Source organism: Otolemur garnettii, unplaced genomic scaffold (genome assembly GCF_000181295.1).
Source record: "Otolemur garnettii isolate 467f Iridium unplaced genomic scaffold, OtoGar3 scaffold00149, whole genome shotgun sequence".
NCBI lineage: Eukaryota > Metazoa > Chordata > Mammalia > Primates > Galagidae > Otolemur > Otolemur garnettii.
This window is the reverse complement of record NW_003852544.1, coordinates 1,379,660-1,396,612: the sequence shown is the minus strand read 5'-3', so window position 1 is coordinate 1,396,612 and position 16,953 is coordinate 1,379,660. Positions and strand designations below refer to the sequence as shown.

The 16,953-nt window shown below is 50.1% G+C and overlaps 1 protein-coding gene across 6 annotated transcripts in view; it reads right to left on the bottom strand.

Moving 5' to 3' along the window:
- Positions 1-11,677: 11,677 nt before the first annotated feature.
- TRAF3 (TNF receptor associated factor 3) overlaps positions 11,678-16,953 on the bottom strand; it is a 128,704-nt gene continuing 123,428 nt past the window's right edge. For all 6 annotated transcript variants that reach the window (XM_003799328.3, XM_003799329.3, XM_003799327.3 and 3 more), the window contains 2 exons: positions 13,878-14,052; positions 11,678-12,738 (listed from right to left, as the gene is read on the bottom strand). In XM_003799328.3, the coding sequence (XP_003799376.1) occupies positions 12,167-12,738; positions 13,878-14,052 (747 nt within the window). In that variant the 3' untranslated portion in view covers positions 11,678-12,166. The remainder of the gene's footprint in view (positions 12,739-13,877; positions 14,053-16,953) is intronic.

The window sequence follows — 16,953 nt, the reverse complement described above, 5'->3', positions numbered from 1 at the left end:
CTCATCCAGCTCCCAGTGTCTCCAGTCCTGAGACTTTGCCCTGAGGGGCCCATGTGACCAGGAGAACGAGGATGGGAGCACTGGGTTAGTTACACATTCACCTCAGATCTGCCCCTCCAGGCACCTCCTGGGCCTCTCCACACCCTCCCCTCCAGCACCTGGGGTGCCCAGGAAGGGACCGTGGCAAGGTGGACCTGCGCCTGTGAAATGAGGGTGTGTGGGTGGTGAGGAGTGGCAGGAAACAACTTCCTGGCTCACCCCTTCTCTGTTCTGGAAGCCTGGGGCTGAACCCATTTTGCTCACCTATTGAGGTTGGGCATCCACTTCTCCAGATGGAGATGGACAAACTGTGGATGGTTGGATAACAGGGGAGGAGAGTAGAGATAAGGTATGTGGATGATCCACAATGGTGGAGATTAACAGGTGGTCAGCAGTAGACGGCTTATGGAGGGTGGATGGATGGTAGAAGATGGATAGATGGTAGATGGACTGATGGTGGATGGACAGTGAAAGGGTGGATGGTAGATGGTGGATTGGTGGATAGTGGATGGATGGATAGTGGAAGGGTAGATGGTAGATGGTGGGTGGATCAATAATGGTAGAGTAGATGGTACATGGTGGGTGGGTGGGTGGATGGATGAGGCTGATGAATGAGTAGATGGTTAATGGTGAAGGAATGGATGGATGGATAGTGGATGAACACCTACTGCATGTATGCTTTTATCCAACTAGACTTTGCTTCTTCTGTGAGCAAGACATTTCGTCAGAGAAAGGAGCCCACCACTGGGATATGCTCTTTTTATGTCCTGGACAGGGGCTGCAACTTCTCTGACCAAAAAGCCTGAGCATACCAGTCAGTGACTGCCACACTCTCTCCTGATGGAACCACCTTCAAGCTGAGGCACCTGCTCTTGGGGTCCTGTCAGCCCTACCTGGGACCAGGAGAGTGGATCTACAAGGTCCTGAGGGTTGACTTTGTCCCCCTGTGGATTCACCAGAAGCTCCATCTTCCACAGTAGCTTCAACCAGAAGCAATGGAAATATTTCTGGGTCACATCTGCTTTGTCCTTTGTCTTGCTTCTCATTGAAAAGGAGGCTGTTTTACTGATTGGGCCTCCTAGGACTCCACCCTGGAGTGTCCTGCTCTGCTCTTCCTTCCCCTCTGGCTCTCAATGCACAGTGATCTGTGGGGATGAGCAAATGACATCTCCTGGAGCCCAGAAGTAGCCCAGGCCTGCCCAGAGACTGGGGCTCCTTTTCTTGACACAGGAGAGGCTTCAGAGGGTTAAATGGCTGAGACTTAGGGAAACAGAACCTCTTTGACTTGGCCAAGGTGGGTGGATCACCTGAGTTGACGTTTGAGACTCCTGAGAAAGAGCAAGACCCTGTCTCTAGTAAAAATATACAAACTAGCTGAGTGTTGTGGTGGGCGCCTATACTACCAGCTACTCAAGAGGCTGAGACGAGAGAATTGGTTAAACCCAAAAGGTTGAGGTTGCTGTGTGTTATGATGCTATAGCACTCCACCTAGGGCAACAGGGATTTTGCCCCAAAAAAACACCTCTTTGACCACTGCTGTCCCAGCTGGGCACCCCACTCCCAGAGAGACTGTGCAGTATGGAGAGGACAGTGAGGCCACGTAGGCAGTCAGAAGAGGCTTCCTAAAAGAAGTAACAATAAAAAGAGACAGGAAGGATGAAGTCATAGCTGCAGCCACAATGAATTGAAGGTGGTGTAACAGGAGGGGCTGGGGCTGGGTGGTCATGGGGTACTGACATTCAGCTCCCCCACCCCAAAAGGGGAATCCCTAAGTGGAAACTGGAGGTGGATCACACTGTCAGAGGGTGGCTCAGAGAGGAGCTCGCATTAATCAAGGGTCAGGTACTGCCCCTGCCCCTGAGCAGCCAAGGGGTACTGGGAGCAGAGACATGAAGCAAGGAGTGGTGGAACCACACTACAGGCGCCCCAGGCTCTTAGGCACACATGTGGGCACATGCAAACTGGTCAGGACCTTAGCAGGAAGGAGGAGAAACACAAAATCTTGTGGCATCACTGACAGATAAGGTTGGATCCAGGGGCTTGGAAGTTACTCTTAGGGCTGTCTCATTCTCTGCGGCTGCCCTCTTGTATTGGTTCCCTGGCCTGGGGTAGCTGGAAGTCACCACTTCCCTGAGCAGGCCATTGCAGTGGGAACCTCAGTGAGGTTCCTGTTTCTAACCACCGAGACAGAGACTGTTTGGCCATCGTAAGTCTCAGCCCTGCCAGGAGTGTGGGGACACCAGGAGCAGCAGCTCTGCCAGTCCACACAGCGGGGGTGGGGAGAGAGGCAGGAGAACCTGGGAAATCAGCAGGAAAAGGCCCTGAGGCAGACTCCTGAGGGAGGAGGGGAGCAGAGGGAAGACCAGGGGAGTAAGTTAGGGGTACATTGTTGTCAGGGCAGCTTGGATACAACTGAGAGGGGATGCCAGGAGGTTGTGAACTGGGAGGTCTCCACCAGCTTGGATGGGGCTGAGCCAGCTATCTATACACTAGGGTTGCAGGTAGGCGGGCACCCCTGGTGGTTTCCAGTAGTGGTCAGACCACAGTCGGGCCCTCTTCTGGATTAAACATTGCCTAAGGCAGCACAATTCATTTAGGCTCTTTATTTCATTCCTTTACCTGCCAAGTGGGGGTGTCTGGACACAGCAGCCCTGGCATGGGGTCAGGGCAGGAGCACTAGGAGATGAGGGCTCAGTCTGGGGAGTACCTTTGGCCCGAGTTCCTTGATTAGAAGTTAAAGTTCGAGGGGAAAAGACGACTGTCAAACTGCCATAAACCCACATCCTTCACTCCAGCAGTAGCTTCAAGGGGACCTGCTCCTAGTGACCCTTGACTCCAGAGTCAGCTCAGAGGGTGGGGCCTTGGGAGCTAAAGGAGGACAGGGAGCAGGCTGGCACCTGCAGGGAGAGGGTGCCAGTAGTGGGGTATTGCACATGGAAGTGTACATTTCCTCTTTTTTCAGAGAGGACACTGCTGGTGCCCACCTGAAGGCCCATATGGAAAGTGCTCCTTAATGGGTGGGATGTGCCCTCAGCCAGAGGAAACACCCTGTGGTGACCACAGGTCTCTGGATAGGGGGTTGCTGTGCCCTGCACTCCTTGCCTGGGGTCAGCTCCGAGAACTTCATCCATCACAGGCACATGGGAGCTGGGGGGTGGGGGGAACGGCTTGGGCTCCAGAAGCTACCATCATCTCCTTTCCCTTCTCCCTGTGGAGCCTGGGGCTCTGTCACTAAATTGACAGCCACCATGGGGTAGTGAGAACTCACCATGACAGTTTCCATGGCCTCAGCCTCAGCACAAGAAGCCTGCTTGGGCACACCATCTTGCTGGGGTGTTGCTGTGGGCTGGGGAAACAGCTCTTGACCAGCCCTGGTCCTCAAACTACTTTTATAGTGGCCCAGGTCATGTTCACACATCCTGGCTCAGCCAGCTTTTCTGGGACCCTGCCCAGGACAGTGAATGTTTGCTAGTGCCAGATCAGTGCTCCCTGCCTACCTGTAGCTGTGGCTCCTAAGGGGGAGCCACTAACAACCCTCCCCATCCAGAAGGAGGGGTGTAGACTGAAGTAGGACATGGGCTGGCCCCTGGCCTGGACCTTACAAGAGCCCTTCCCATCTTGGGAGGGATGGCTTGCTGAGGGGTGGCGCCTGGACCAGCGCTCCCAAGGACCCCAGCTCCTCCCCAGGTGTCCTCTGCCAAATGTAAGCAGCACTGCAACACTTAAAAGGACACAGATCCCAGGGCGGCACCTATGGCTCAAAGGAGTAGGGTGGCAGCCCCATGCCGGAGGTGGCGGGTTGAAACCCAGCCCCGACCAAAAAAACCCAACACTGCAAACAAAAGGACATAGACACCGCCCCCCCCACCCCAATCTGTGGAGTGACTTGTTGCCACAGGGTCAAGGCACAGGCAGCATTGACACTTACCCTGTATGGCTCTTTAGTTCTCTTGTCCTTTTTATTTAACAAGATATAGGTGATAGGAGATTAGATTATGCAACCAGAAACACCCTGGACTTCACAGTCTGAAATCCAATCTAGGCTTTCACCATTTGTGACTCTGGTAGTGTCTCACAGAGCATGTGAGCAGGTTTGAGTGTCACTGTAAGCTTCGGAATCTGAAGGGCTGGCCCTTCAGAGCAGGGGTGGCCCAAGCTGGCCACTGTGCATCACTCTGGCAGTTACCTTTTTTTTTTTTAAGAGACAAGAGTCTCACTTTATTGCCTTTGGTAGAGTGCTGTGGTCCAGCTCACAGCAACCTCCAACTCCCGGGCCTAGGCGATTCTCTTGCCTCAGCCTCCCTGAGTAGCTAGGACTACAGGCGCCCACCACAACACCCAGCTATTTTTTGTTGCAGTTTGGCTGGGGCTAGGTTCAAACCCACCACCCTCGGTATATGGGGCCAGCGCCCTACTCACTGAGCCACAGGCGCCTCCCGCAGTTACCCTTTTTAAAGGGAACTTTCAGAACACTGGTCTGTCTTGACAAGTATGAGTTTTAGGCTCTTCCCTGGTTTGGGTCCTCCCTCAGTTCATGTCTGGATGTATGGGGGCTGCTTCTGTTGCAGAGTGCAGCGACACCACCTCCTAGCACCGCCTGAGAGCCAGGCGCTGGAAGCCTTGGCAAGCAAGGCTCTGCACCAGCTACTAGCTCATCAGGTCCCAATTTTAGCCTTTCATTCATTATTCAGAGCAGAGTGGCCCAGTCCTGGTTTCCCTGAGCTGAGAAGAGGCAGGTGAAAATCACAAGCCAGCCTGGCTCCCTTCCCAGGCCTAAACAGGACTCCCTAGTTTCCAGCTCCCTATAAGAGGATAGAGGTAGGAGATGGCCTCGTTTGCATTTGTGGGCTACACTTGGTCCTTCCTCCTCCCCTTGAAGTCTAGATATCAGGTTTAGGGGCAGGAAGCCCGAGTCCCTGGGAGGAGCAGCTCAGACCCCACCCTACCTCTGTCACCTTTCTCATCAGCCTGCTTCTTGCTGCTGGAGAACTACATGATCTGTAATAGAAGCCCAGGTCTGAAGCTTGCTCCACAGGTGACCCTACTTGCATCCTGAACATTAGGCCTAAATCCAGCAGGTCTCAGGATTTACTGCCCATTTCCTTTCCTGCAGGACCCAGCAAAAGAAATTCTAAAAAGATGTAAGAAAATAATCTAAATTCTGATATCTGGGTTGGCCAGGCCCTCTGGTGGTGCTGAAACCCCCTAGTGCCCATGGGACTATGTTAGCTGTCCCAACTCCTCAGTGGTGGCAGCACTTGTGCACTGCCAGGTCTGTTTCAGTGTACTCAAGGCCATGTGGGACCCCTGGCTTGGAACAGTGCTCTGGAAGACGGATAAAGTGCAAGTCTTCATCAGGACATGGTGACCCCCAGACAGGGTGACCAAAAAGACAGTGTTCCTGGGGCAGCCCCAAGCTCCCATCACGTACAGAGTGGAGACTGCCTGGGTCCCAGGAGGAGACTCTGCTTGCTCATCGTGGCTGCTGTCAGCCTGGGCACAGTGAGAGCAGGATGGACCTGCAAAGGACCAGGCTGGTGATGGGCTACTGCAGGACCCCCAGGTGAGGCCCTAGGACCCTGAAGGGAGGATCCTTGAGGATTTATTCCCAGGCCCAACCCTTCCTGCTGCCTGGTGGGCCATGTGTGGAAGCCAATGGCATTTCCTCTGGACCTGGTCCCTGAGCTGTGCCTTGGAGGACAGAGAGGGGCTGAGCAGGGTTCTGCAGTAGCTACACGGGATATGGGGGTGGGGAGGCAGAAGGATAGTGGGGAAGAGCTAAGTGGTTCCTCTGCCTGATAATTTAGAGGCCCTCCAGGGAGTTGCTAGTAGGCCTGACACAGTGACTACCTGTAGGAATGGAAGACAGATCACAGGACCCGCAAACACCCAGCCATGGGTAGGTTCCTTAGAAGCTGCTGCCCAGAACACCCACAGCCACCCACATTTCAGCACTGATATTACTTAGCAATAACCCCCTTGTTTCAGAAAGAGGCAGGTGCTGACACGTTACAGATGAGAAAACTGAGGATCCACTACAAAGTGGTAAAGAGGAGACTGATCCCAGGTCTGTGGGGCCAGCACAGGCTCCTTCCTCTATGCCAGGCGCTGGGTATGCAACAGGGCAAGGAGTCAGAGCCTCCTCTGAACTGAGCCACAGACTTGGAGACCAGCCCCCAGGACTCCCTCAAGGTCAGAGCCATTGTCTGAAAGAAGGCAAAAAGGCCACAAGCAGGATCACATGTAATGTGCAAGACCCAGTGTAAAATTTGCCCCTTGTTCAAAATTACTGAGGATTTTAAAATGGCAGTAGGACAGCCACACAGGTTGCTGCCCAAGTGCTATCTGCAGCCTAGCAGGAAGGAGGGCCCCTCACCCAAGCCTATGAGAGAGTGTGGTAAGAAGCCCAGACTTGGAAGTCAAATTTATTTTCCTCTAATAAGACAATTTAGCATTTCAAAGTTACGCATTCTGCAGTCTTAACAAACTTTAGTTATTAGCATCAGAAACACAAAAACATTGCAAGACCTCAAAACACAAATAAATACCAAATAAAATCAAACATAATATACAATAAACAAAAATATAAAACACAATAATGCTATCAGAAAATTGGACATGTTGCTAACTCATATTAACAACATGATTATTGCTGAGCAATAACTTATACTTTTTGTTTTTTCTTAGAAGAGCAGAAAAACACAGGACGTGAATCACTGGTCACAATCACTTGGACTGTCAAGATGGGTCCTCACAGCGAGCGGTTACTACAGACGGCAATTTTTAAAACAGGCAGATTAAAAATACAGAGTCAAATGAGAGATAGGCCTTCTTTGGTCTTTGTTTTTTGAGTTATAGAACTGAACACAAAAGGTGTACCATCAGAGAAAAGAATGCAATTCTAAAAATGTTATACAATTGTCTACATTGATTTATACACTTCCTTTATCACAGTTGTTGTTCTATAGATATTTCTTATAGAAATCCTTGGAAATAATGCCAGCTTTTGTTGTTTTCCAATTAAGTCATTTAGTTTGCTGTTGAAGGTTATCTTACTTGTCTGAGGGGGCTAAGTTATAAAAACCAACCGCCACTAATTACAGGAGTGGTACAGCGATCCTGGACTTTTAACCTCTTTTACACGCAAGAGTTCACAAGACAGACTCTGACACAGCGCAGCAGGAGAAATGAAATGCAAGCTCTGCTTGGCCTTGAGGGCCTCCTTAACCACATAACGACCAGTCCCAAGGCTGGCCACAGCTTGATACATCTGTTTGTGTCTGCCCTATAGGTCCAGGGCACACCTGAGGCAGGTGGAAAAAGCCCGTAGGATGTTTTTGGGACTCTGTGATGAGCTGCTGGCCTCTCCTCACTCCCACCAGTCCAGCTCCTGAATACCAGTGCCCAGGTCAGTCAGCACCAGCCAGAATGAGACAGTAATGAGGCCCAGGCCACCTGCTGACACTGACCTCATCTGATCTAGACACTAATGGGCACTCTCTACTTTGGAGAAAACAGAGCTATTGAGATTTGCAAACGGAAGACAGAACCATGGTCTTGAGCTGAGAAGTAGATTTGGGTGACAGATCTCATTTAGCCTCACAAGCACAAACACAGAGTTCTCAAAATTCTCCCCAAGTCTCCTTCTGCAGTCTGGTAAGATCTGGACTAAAAGTAAGAAACTAGTACCTTACCCCTTTGCCTGAGCCCTTCTCAATGCACTAATTACCCCAAGCAGAGGGATGCATCTGGGAGGGCTGAGGAAAGTGCCAAGAGGCCCCCATAGGCAGTCTGTACTCTGCCCCCTGCCAGGCTGGAGCATCTGTCAAGGGCATGTCAAGTCCCTGCACCACCCCTCCATGTACAGAAAGAGGAGTTAGTGCCTTCCCTGGATGCCCCTGAGACCCCCTTAGCACCCTGCTGCTGCTTAAAGATCCATCCAGACACCTTTCCCTTTGCCAGATGTTATCTATGGGCTACATATGCCAGGCCCACTATGGGTGACCAACTCCAGACACTGTTGAGTGAAGGGGACACTGTTACTGATGACATTGGGACAGGAGGTGTCCACTAGGACATATGGCCCCTGGCCTGGACAACTGAGGACCCTGGAGCAGACCAAGGTGGTCCGGGGAGGCAGCTGACCATCCCTATGGGACTGTGCCTGCCACCCCTGTTCTGGCTGAGGTGGGCCACCTGTGGTCATGGGGAAGCTTTCTGCCAAATAGCCAATTCAGTGGGGATTCTGGTGGGTAGTGGGTCTACAGGGCCCTGGTGGAGGTGGCTTTCCCAGGAAAAGGAGCCGCTGCACTTCAAACTGTGGTTCTCTGGTGTCACAAGCCAAAGATGACATGGAGAGGGAGAGAGAAAGTGGGGTGGGGAGAAGCTATTGGAGCAGAGCTTCCTAGTTCAACCAGTTGTTTTGGCATCAAAGAGACGCAGTGCCATCCCTTGATAGAGGCTGCTCTAGGAAGGGGTCATGGATTAGGGCCAAGACATAGGCCACATGAGGACCCTTCTCTGCCCATCTACACATGAACACACACCACTATGTCACAGTCTTAACCCAGGGCTCCAGTTGAGATTTTCTCTCTGGGAAAATGCACAACCATCTTGCATGGCAAGCCTTAAAATAATTCACACATATTCCTTCCTTGCTTCCTCTATGCTACCCATGAACCTGGGGAGCCTGGAAGCTGAGCTTATAAATAAAAGTCCACGGAGGCTGACTCCAGCCCCCTCAGAAGCCAGAGCCAAGAGGGCTAGCCAAGGCCCCACAAGGCCTTACTTCTACCCCTCAGCCCCTCAACCTTGATGGAAAGTGACCCCCCCGCCCCCCGCAGCTGACCACAGCCTGGCCCCCACAGCACCACAGACACACCCACTTCCAGCTGCTCTGGCTCTCCTAGCACAAGCCCTAAAACTAGAGGGTCAGGCTTCTGAGCCCCACCATGGGTCTGCTACAACCTGTGTGTGGCTTTGTGTGGCCATGGGAAGAGCTGTGTCCATCATGTATGCGTGGTCTAGACCACTGCAGCCATCAGTGGCCAACTCCACACCAGTGTCCCAACAGCAAGGAGCAGCCAGAGCCACAGGGTTCAAGAGAAACTGCTTGAGGCAAATATAAACAGGAGATTGTTTTCATTTCTGTTAAGAAGGTGACAGCGTAGCAGACTGGCTTAATTCATGTACAAAGAATTCAGTGTTGATTTCTTTGAAGTATTTAACACTTCTGTCCTGCTTGGAAATTTTGTCACTTTTGGTAAGTGGGAAGCAAATTCAAAGCATGTGCCCACCCTCCACTCTTGTTGCTGGGACCCTGTGAAGTCGGGAGGACCGACCACTGGCCTGCCAGGCAGCTGGGCCTCAGCCACGAGGAGACCACAAACCCAGGCCAGCCCAGGCGGCAAGCACCAGGCAAGGAGTCCCAGGATGGAGTGACTCAGGCACGTCCAGTCAGGACAGTGTGAAACACTGTCTGAGACCACCTTCCAACAAGTCCTGAGTACCAGAAGGTACGTGCCCCCAATATAATCAAATCATATGGAGATGAAGCTTAGGACACAGGCCACGCCTCACCCCAGAGGACAGAGCCAGTTACTCAGGTTACATCCTACAAGCCCCCTAGGTGGGAGGCCAAGAGGGCTCTACTGTATCTCATCAGAAGCATCTGTCTAGGAAGGGATACTGGGAATGTCCCACTTATGATGGGTACTCCCAAGAGTGCTCATTTAGATGAGCACTAATGGCCCACACCCAGGCCAGGATTTAAATCCAGATGGGGAAATTAATTTGTTGAATATTGTACACACTTTCAGCAATGGGAAGGAAGTCCCTGTTATTAATCCCTGGCCTCAGGAAAGCCACCTGAGGCCAGGGAGGAACTGTCAGGAGGTCCTCCCTTCTTCAGGTCTCCAGGGTAGAGCTCAGGGGACAGGCCTTGAGAAGGCTGGGGACACTGTGAGAGAAGTGTGTTTTTGGAGCTCCTGCAGGAAGTCCTTCCTTTATGAGCAGGGACACATGATTCCTTTATGGGGGCAAGACCAATGACACTAATTTTCCCCCAAAGCAATCTCAGGAGAGTGGAGAAAAGAAAGGGATGAGCATTTTAACCATGAAAGGGCATGGCAGGCGTGTAGAACTAATGAGGTCCCTTGTGGAAGCACAGGGATGGGTGTGCAACAGGAGGGCACTTCCAGCAGGCACTGGGGCGAAGGCACCCAGGACAGACGGCAGCACCAGAGACAGGTGGGCCACCAGGCACCAGCCAAGCTGTCCCCGCGTGCAACCAAGGGGAGGGCCCAGAGGCAGGCAGTCTTAAGTGCGCAGCCCAGCTGATCAATTGTGGGTGCGGCTGTTGGACGAGTGGCACAGGTGTGGTTCGCACACATTGGTTTGCCTAAGAAGCACCTGTCACGTGTAGCACCCATCAGTGGTAAGAGCACCATGAAGTGTGGTGCATAGCAAAAGGGGTACAGGGCAGGGCTCTAGGCTTCTCATCACAGTTGGACCTTTGAGAGACAGTAAACAGTGAGTTGAGAGAATGCCATCTGGGCAGGCACAGGCTGGGACAATAAGCCCTGTGGCCACCTTTCCTGCTGGGGGGGTGGTTCAGGAATGCCCATCAGTCAGCCTGGGCAAACCCCCAGAGCAGCTGTTTCTAGAATGCTCGGAAGGTTCTGCTTTGAGATGTGTAGGCTCCAATGGCCTGGTGGGGGCACGGAGGAGAGGCTTGGGTTCTGCCCCATACTTGCCTCCCTCAGGGTAGGACCAAGCCATGCTTGGACCAGGCAGCTCATTTTTGGGGCCTAGACATTTGGAATTTGTGGTAATTAAGTAGGGGAGGTGCTAAAGGCAACAATGGAGCCTTGCCTCCCTCAGCAGGTACAGTGTTATCTGAGGGCCTTGAAGAGATAAAGATCTAGTGGTAGAGAGAAAAGTCTGGTTAAACTAGCACTTTCTAGAATTATGCTAAACGAAAACCCAGGGTCGAGAAGCAGCATGTCACATCTAAGGCACATGTACCGTATGCCACCATCTCTATGCAAAGATGTTGTTTTCAGAGATCATTAACAAAATGCAGCGAGATGACAGAATGAACAGACACACCTGCCGGGCCCTTAGCGCAGACTCTTGCCACCCCTGGACACAGAGACCAAGGCCGGTGTTGTCAGCCACAGAGGGCTAGTCTGAACACATGGGGCAGAATTTTAAAAACCTACAGGATTTTGTTCAGAACTCCAAAGTTCAACTAATGCCCTATTTTAGGGTGAAAACAATTATAAATCTGAAAATGATGCACAGCATCCATGAGCAATGTTCCTTTCATAATAATTTTGAAGTAGTGTCATTAACTACGACAGATATTGAAGGTTTACATTTCTAACGAGAAATAACAACAGATTGAATATTCTCTTTCCTATCACAAGTGATAACCAGTGTTTGATATTTTACATTTTCTTCCAAGAAATATCAGTCTATCAACGTTTTAAAATAAAATGTTTGCAGTAACAATTATTTGTAGAACTTCAAATTAAAAAATGATTCTAAATTTAGAGACTTTAAAAAAAAGACCTAGGTTACTTCAGGGTCTTCTGACAAACAAATTGTTAAAACAGAGACCAGATGAGGCCTTAAAAATAGACAATATACTATATTTGAAACAAGATTGCACTCTTGAATTTTAGAATGAATATATCAGAATTGCATTATTATTTCATAAATTCTCCTTTACTTAACATGCTGACATGTCCAGCTATCCCCACGTGTGTTTTCTTTTTTTGGTGTTCAAGTTTCAGGAAGAAAAATCATATTTCTTTTGTTTAGCATATATGTTTTCCACCTTAATTAACTAGATCTTTAAAAATGAAAATGAAAACCTTCTCTGACAGCAGTATTTATCTTGTTGAAGGATAAATAATTCTTCAGAGTGAAGTGTTACTAGTCTATACAAAACATGTCAGGTGTGTGTTCTCGTGTGGCTCCTCCCGCCGGCCGTGCGTCCACTTTCTGCTGCTTCTCCGTTCCACAAGGTCCTTTTCAGAGCTTGAGGACCTCAGTGAAGACAGACTGGTTCAAACCCCCCAAAGGAGTTACCTTCTGCTAAATTCACCTCCCCAGTTACTTGTCAGGGATCTGGCAGATCCGAAGTATCCACTATGACTTTAATAAAAATTGTATCATCTTTAATATATGTCCCATTTTCTAGAACAGTTTGGGCCACAAAGACTGGGCAGCCGGAGGCAATATTCATCTCTCCAGTAGGCTTCTTGAAGCTGCTGCTATTGGGGTCAGGCTTGAATGCATCTCCCAAATGACGCCGAGAGGACCCCTGATCCATCAACATGAGCGTCACTTTCTGCTTAAATGGCCAAGGAAGCAAAGCATCATACTCTCCACGCATAATGACAAAAAACAGCGACAAGTGTGTCCCTTTCCCCATCCCATCCCCATTCAGGTAGACCCTGGCACACATCTTATAGCCAAAGTAGCCTGTGTAGAATGGCTGGCTGTAAAGGGACAGGGTCTTCCCCATGACGGCCTCCTGCTTCCGCCGCTTGTAATCTCGGATCTTCCAAATCAGCACGCCATTGTAGCTGGCAGTCTCAAGGACCTGGAACCGCAGGTCCATGTCAGCCAGGCGGATGTCGTGGACACTCAGCATCTGGTCATGCCGACTAAGCTGGGACTCCAGCAAGCCTACCACAGGCGAGGAAAAATTTGGCCAATGAGACATGTGAATGTCAGAAAGGTTAGAAAAGCAAATCCACACCAATTTTTTTTTTTTTTTTTTATGTTTTAGAGCCAGGGTCTCAACATGTTGTGCAGGCTGGCCTCAAACTTCTGGGCTCAAGAGATCTTCCTGCCTCAGCCTCCTGAGCAGCTGGGACTATAGGCATGAGCCACTGCACCTAGCTCACACCAGTATTTGAATTAAATAATATAAAATCATTGTGGCTACTTGGGGTGAGAGTAGCAGACCACCACACAGATGCCTTGAAACATCCCTCCTTCCATAGGAGGGCCCAGGTTCCGGCTCCAAGTCTACCCAATACCCATGTCCTCAACACCATCTGGCTGGAGGAATTGTCAGGCCACAGCCTGCTAAGATGGGATGCCCTGGGGTGTGGCCCTGGGACTATGTGTTACAGGGTATCTCACTGCAGGGTTGATGAGAGAGTGAAGCCCACCTTGGGTGGGAGCCCCTAGCGGCAAAGGCAAGGGCTGCCCTCTTGCTCATGTTCCCTGCTCTCCAACCTCCATGCCAGGGAGTTATCTGGGTTCTCTGAGCCTAAGCTGCTCCCATCCACTCCAATCTGTGTCTTCTGCTGGCTAATCCAATCCCAATACACTGCAATAATCCTCGTTCCCTTCCACCATTAATCCTTTCCATGCAAATGTTCACAATATTCTTTTAGTCCCCAGAGCTACAGGCATACATCTGCTTCTAGATATGCTGGCTGAATGAGCTCAGGCTGTGCACCAACCCCTAATCCCTGCCAGCTCCTATTCCTGGGGCCCTTAAGTGTGTGGCCTGGAGTGCATGATCAGGGGGCTCTGGCCTCCCTCTGTGCCTGTCTCCACTCGGCAGCCCTGATCTCTCTCAGAGAGGGCTCTGCAGCCTCCTGCGGCTACACCTGCCCTACACTCTACTGCTGGGCCTCCCACACAGGGAACAAGCTTAACTGAGGGCTAGGGAATTGCTGAAGGTAAGTCATCATACCACAGCACATGTTACCTGCAACTGGAACGAGCTGTTCTAAGGCAGTGTTTGCCCAGTGGATTCATGTCAAGGCACTTGCCCAGGATGCCCATCTCCACTCCTGCCCCCATCTCACCTGTGTTCCGAGCCACCTGCCCAGCACTCTTGTCCACGCTTTCCAGCTCCGTCACACGGTTCTGAAGGGATTCCACACTGCTTTTCATGCTGTCTGCTTCCTCCCAGTTCTGCCGGAAGGGACGGATCTCTTTGTCGAGCTCTTTGAGTTTCTCTGCTTGGCTATCTATTACTCGCTTCCAAACCAAAGGTGTTAAAAGAGTAACAACTAGTTAGGAATCTGAAAATGCTGAGCCACTTTCCCATCAAATTCAGACTGGCCAGGAACACAACAGCCACAGGGGTCCCTCAGAGACACTGCCCACCAGCAGCTTCAATGCCAAGTGAAGCAACCTGAGTCGGCACTGCTCCCGGGAGCTCCCTGGGGACAAGCTTATGCTCTGCAGGAAGCACACAAGGTGACCTGAAGCCAGATGGAGGATGATGCATTCTTACAGAAAACAACAGAATAATTTCCCACTATGTCTGGTTTGCTTTACCAATAGAGAACCATCAGGAAAGAGAAATGATGGGTGTCAAGCACTTAGATGACCAGATCCAATACCTGAGATGTGGGCTCAGGGCAGGCAATAGCTCCTGCCTGGTATTTACCTAGAAGTAGCCCAGTGGTCACTTCCTTCCTGCACATGCATTGGGTGCCAATAAATCCCATGGCTCTCCTGTTAGACATCTGGATCTGACCTCACCTCCCACTCCCATGTCTCTCCACCCAGGCCAGCAGTGCCTCTGTATGCTCACCAGGCTCCGTCACATCTTGTCCAATGCCCTCTTGTACCTCAGAGGCTACAGGTACTGAGGGTCCCTGCTTCCCAGCAGAAGGGAAGGTAGAGAGGGCTCACTCCCTCAGTGCAGGACCCAAAGGGTCCCAGGTTTAGGATGCTGGAGTTACACCCTTGTGGCCTACTGTCCCTTTGAACATCTGAGGGCCTCTTAACCCACTGCCTGGGCCACGGTGGAAGTGCAGCCCTATCTCTGTGGCTGCAAAGGGTGTTCTAGGACTGTACTAGGGTCCTGGGAGAAGAGCTCCCAGCAACCCAGAGACCTGACCTGACCGACCAGCTTTGCACAAGGAAAGGGCCTCAAGATGGGTTCTACAGGCCCTGGGTGAAACCAAGGGACCAGATGCCCATAGGAATGGAGTTCCTCCTCTATCTGCTCCATGCTAGGGCTGCCAGCTCTGTAACCCCTTTTCCCCAGTGAGGGAAGCAGAAGCACTGCTGTCAGATGTACGTGTGGCTGCCAACAGCAGGCCTGACTCTGTTCTATCTTAATTTAAGTCATTTAGAAAGTCTTTTTCCAGAAACGTACCATTTATATTTATGGAGGGATGAGAATCATGTTCTAGCCATGGTGGCCCAGTCAGGCGAGAGTGCAGTGGCTATTCACAGGGTCCATCACAGCTTACTACAGCCTTGAACTCCTAGGCTCAAGTAATCCTCTTACCTCAGCCTCCCAAATAGCTGGGCTAATGAGAATGTGTCACCACGCTGGGCTAATTTTTCTATATTTTATAGAGACAGGTCTCACTATGTTGCCCAAAATGGTCTTTTTTTTTTTAAGACAGACTCTCACTTTGTTGCCCTTGCTCATAGCAGCCTCAAACTCTTGGGCTCAAGAGATTCTCTTGCCTCAGCCTCCCTAGTAGCTAGGACTATAGGCATCTGCCACAATGCCTGGCTATTTTTAGAGATGGAGTCTCACTCAGGCTCAGGCTAGTCTCGAACTCCTGAGCTCAGGCAATTCACCTTCCTCAGCCTCCCAGAATGCTAGGATTACCAGGCTGGTCTTGAATTCCTGGCCCCACCACATCTTCCCATCTCACCTTTCCAAACCGCTGAGATTACAGGCATGAGCCACCATGCCCAGATGGTTTTCACTTCTAAAAAGAATATGTATTTTGAAATAAAGCTTGTGAAGGCTAGAGAGCTTACTGTTCAGTACAGCCAGAGAATGGTTGAGTCCCTCTGAAGCTAAGGCCTCACCAGGTACTCAAGGGTAGAGCCCCAGGGGCCCACTGAATTCACTTCTCTTTTTGGGTCTATTTTTAAACCTTTAGGTTTCAGCACCTTTGCTTAACTGTTACTAACCATAAAAAAATAAACATGGCAGGTTTGGGCTACTTTTAGGGGAGTAAAAGCACAATGTTACTCTTCCTGTTCTTTCTAAGAAATCTGATGTTAGCCAACATTTAAAAAGTAAGGATTAGGGGCAGCGCCTGTGGCTCAAAGGAGTAGGGCACTGGCCCCATATACTGGAGGTGGTGGGTTCAAACCCGGCCCTGGCCAAAAAAAAAAGTAAGGATTATTTCTTTAAATAACATCTCTTTTTCACTGATTACTTTAAACAAGTACATGCTGGACAAAGGAATATTTGATTAGTTCACAAAGTTTGTTTTTAGGAGATGATACTGACATTAATGAACATCTAAAACCACAATGTATTTTTTTAATTTTTTTTGGCTGGGCCGTGTTTGAACCCACCACCTCCGGTATATGGGGCTGGTGCCCTACAGTCCTTAAGCCACAGGTGCTACCCCACAATGTATTTTTAATAAACATCTGAATCCTTTCCTATCAGCTACCTACTAGCATTATAAACTAATGTGGATACCAATGAGTACGAGAGGCAAGTTAATGAAAACTTACTCAACAAAGGTTTGAGAAACCCAAGAGTGAACCAGGAGTCACAGGACAGCTGTGGAAAAACTTCTTATCACTGCTATAGCCAGCCCTGAGCTACGAAGCCTCAGAAAAGGGCATCTGCACTGGCAGGCAGCTGCCTCAGCCCAGCAAGGACACACACACAGAGTACACAACAGAGGCTCAACCAAATACAGGAGTTCCCATATAGCAAGGGAAAACACACTATTTTTAAAATAGGCCTTTCATTTGTATAAATGGCCCAGTTTAAAAGCAGAATGAAGATCCAAATCAAGCTTTCTCTATAAAGTGCAGCAAACAAAATTTCATTTTTCCCCCCAAAATTTCATTCTTAAAGAGCATACCCTCAGCCATTGCAGTGTCTATAAAAATCTTAAATGCAGGTGTGGAATTTTATTAGAAAAAAAAAGAACTCTG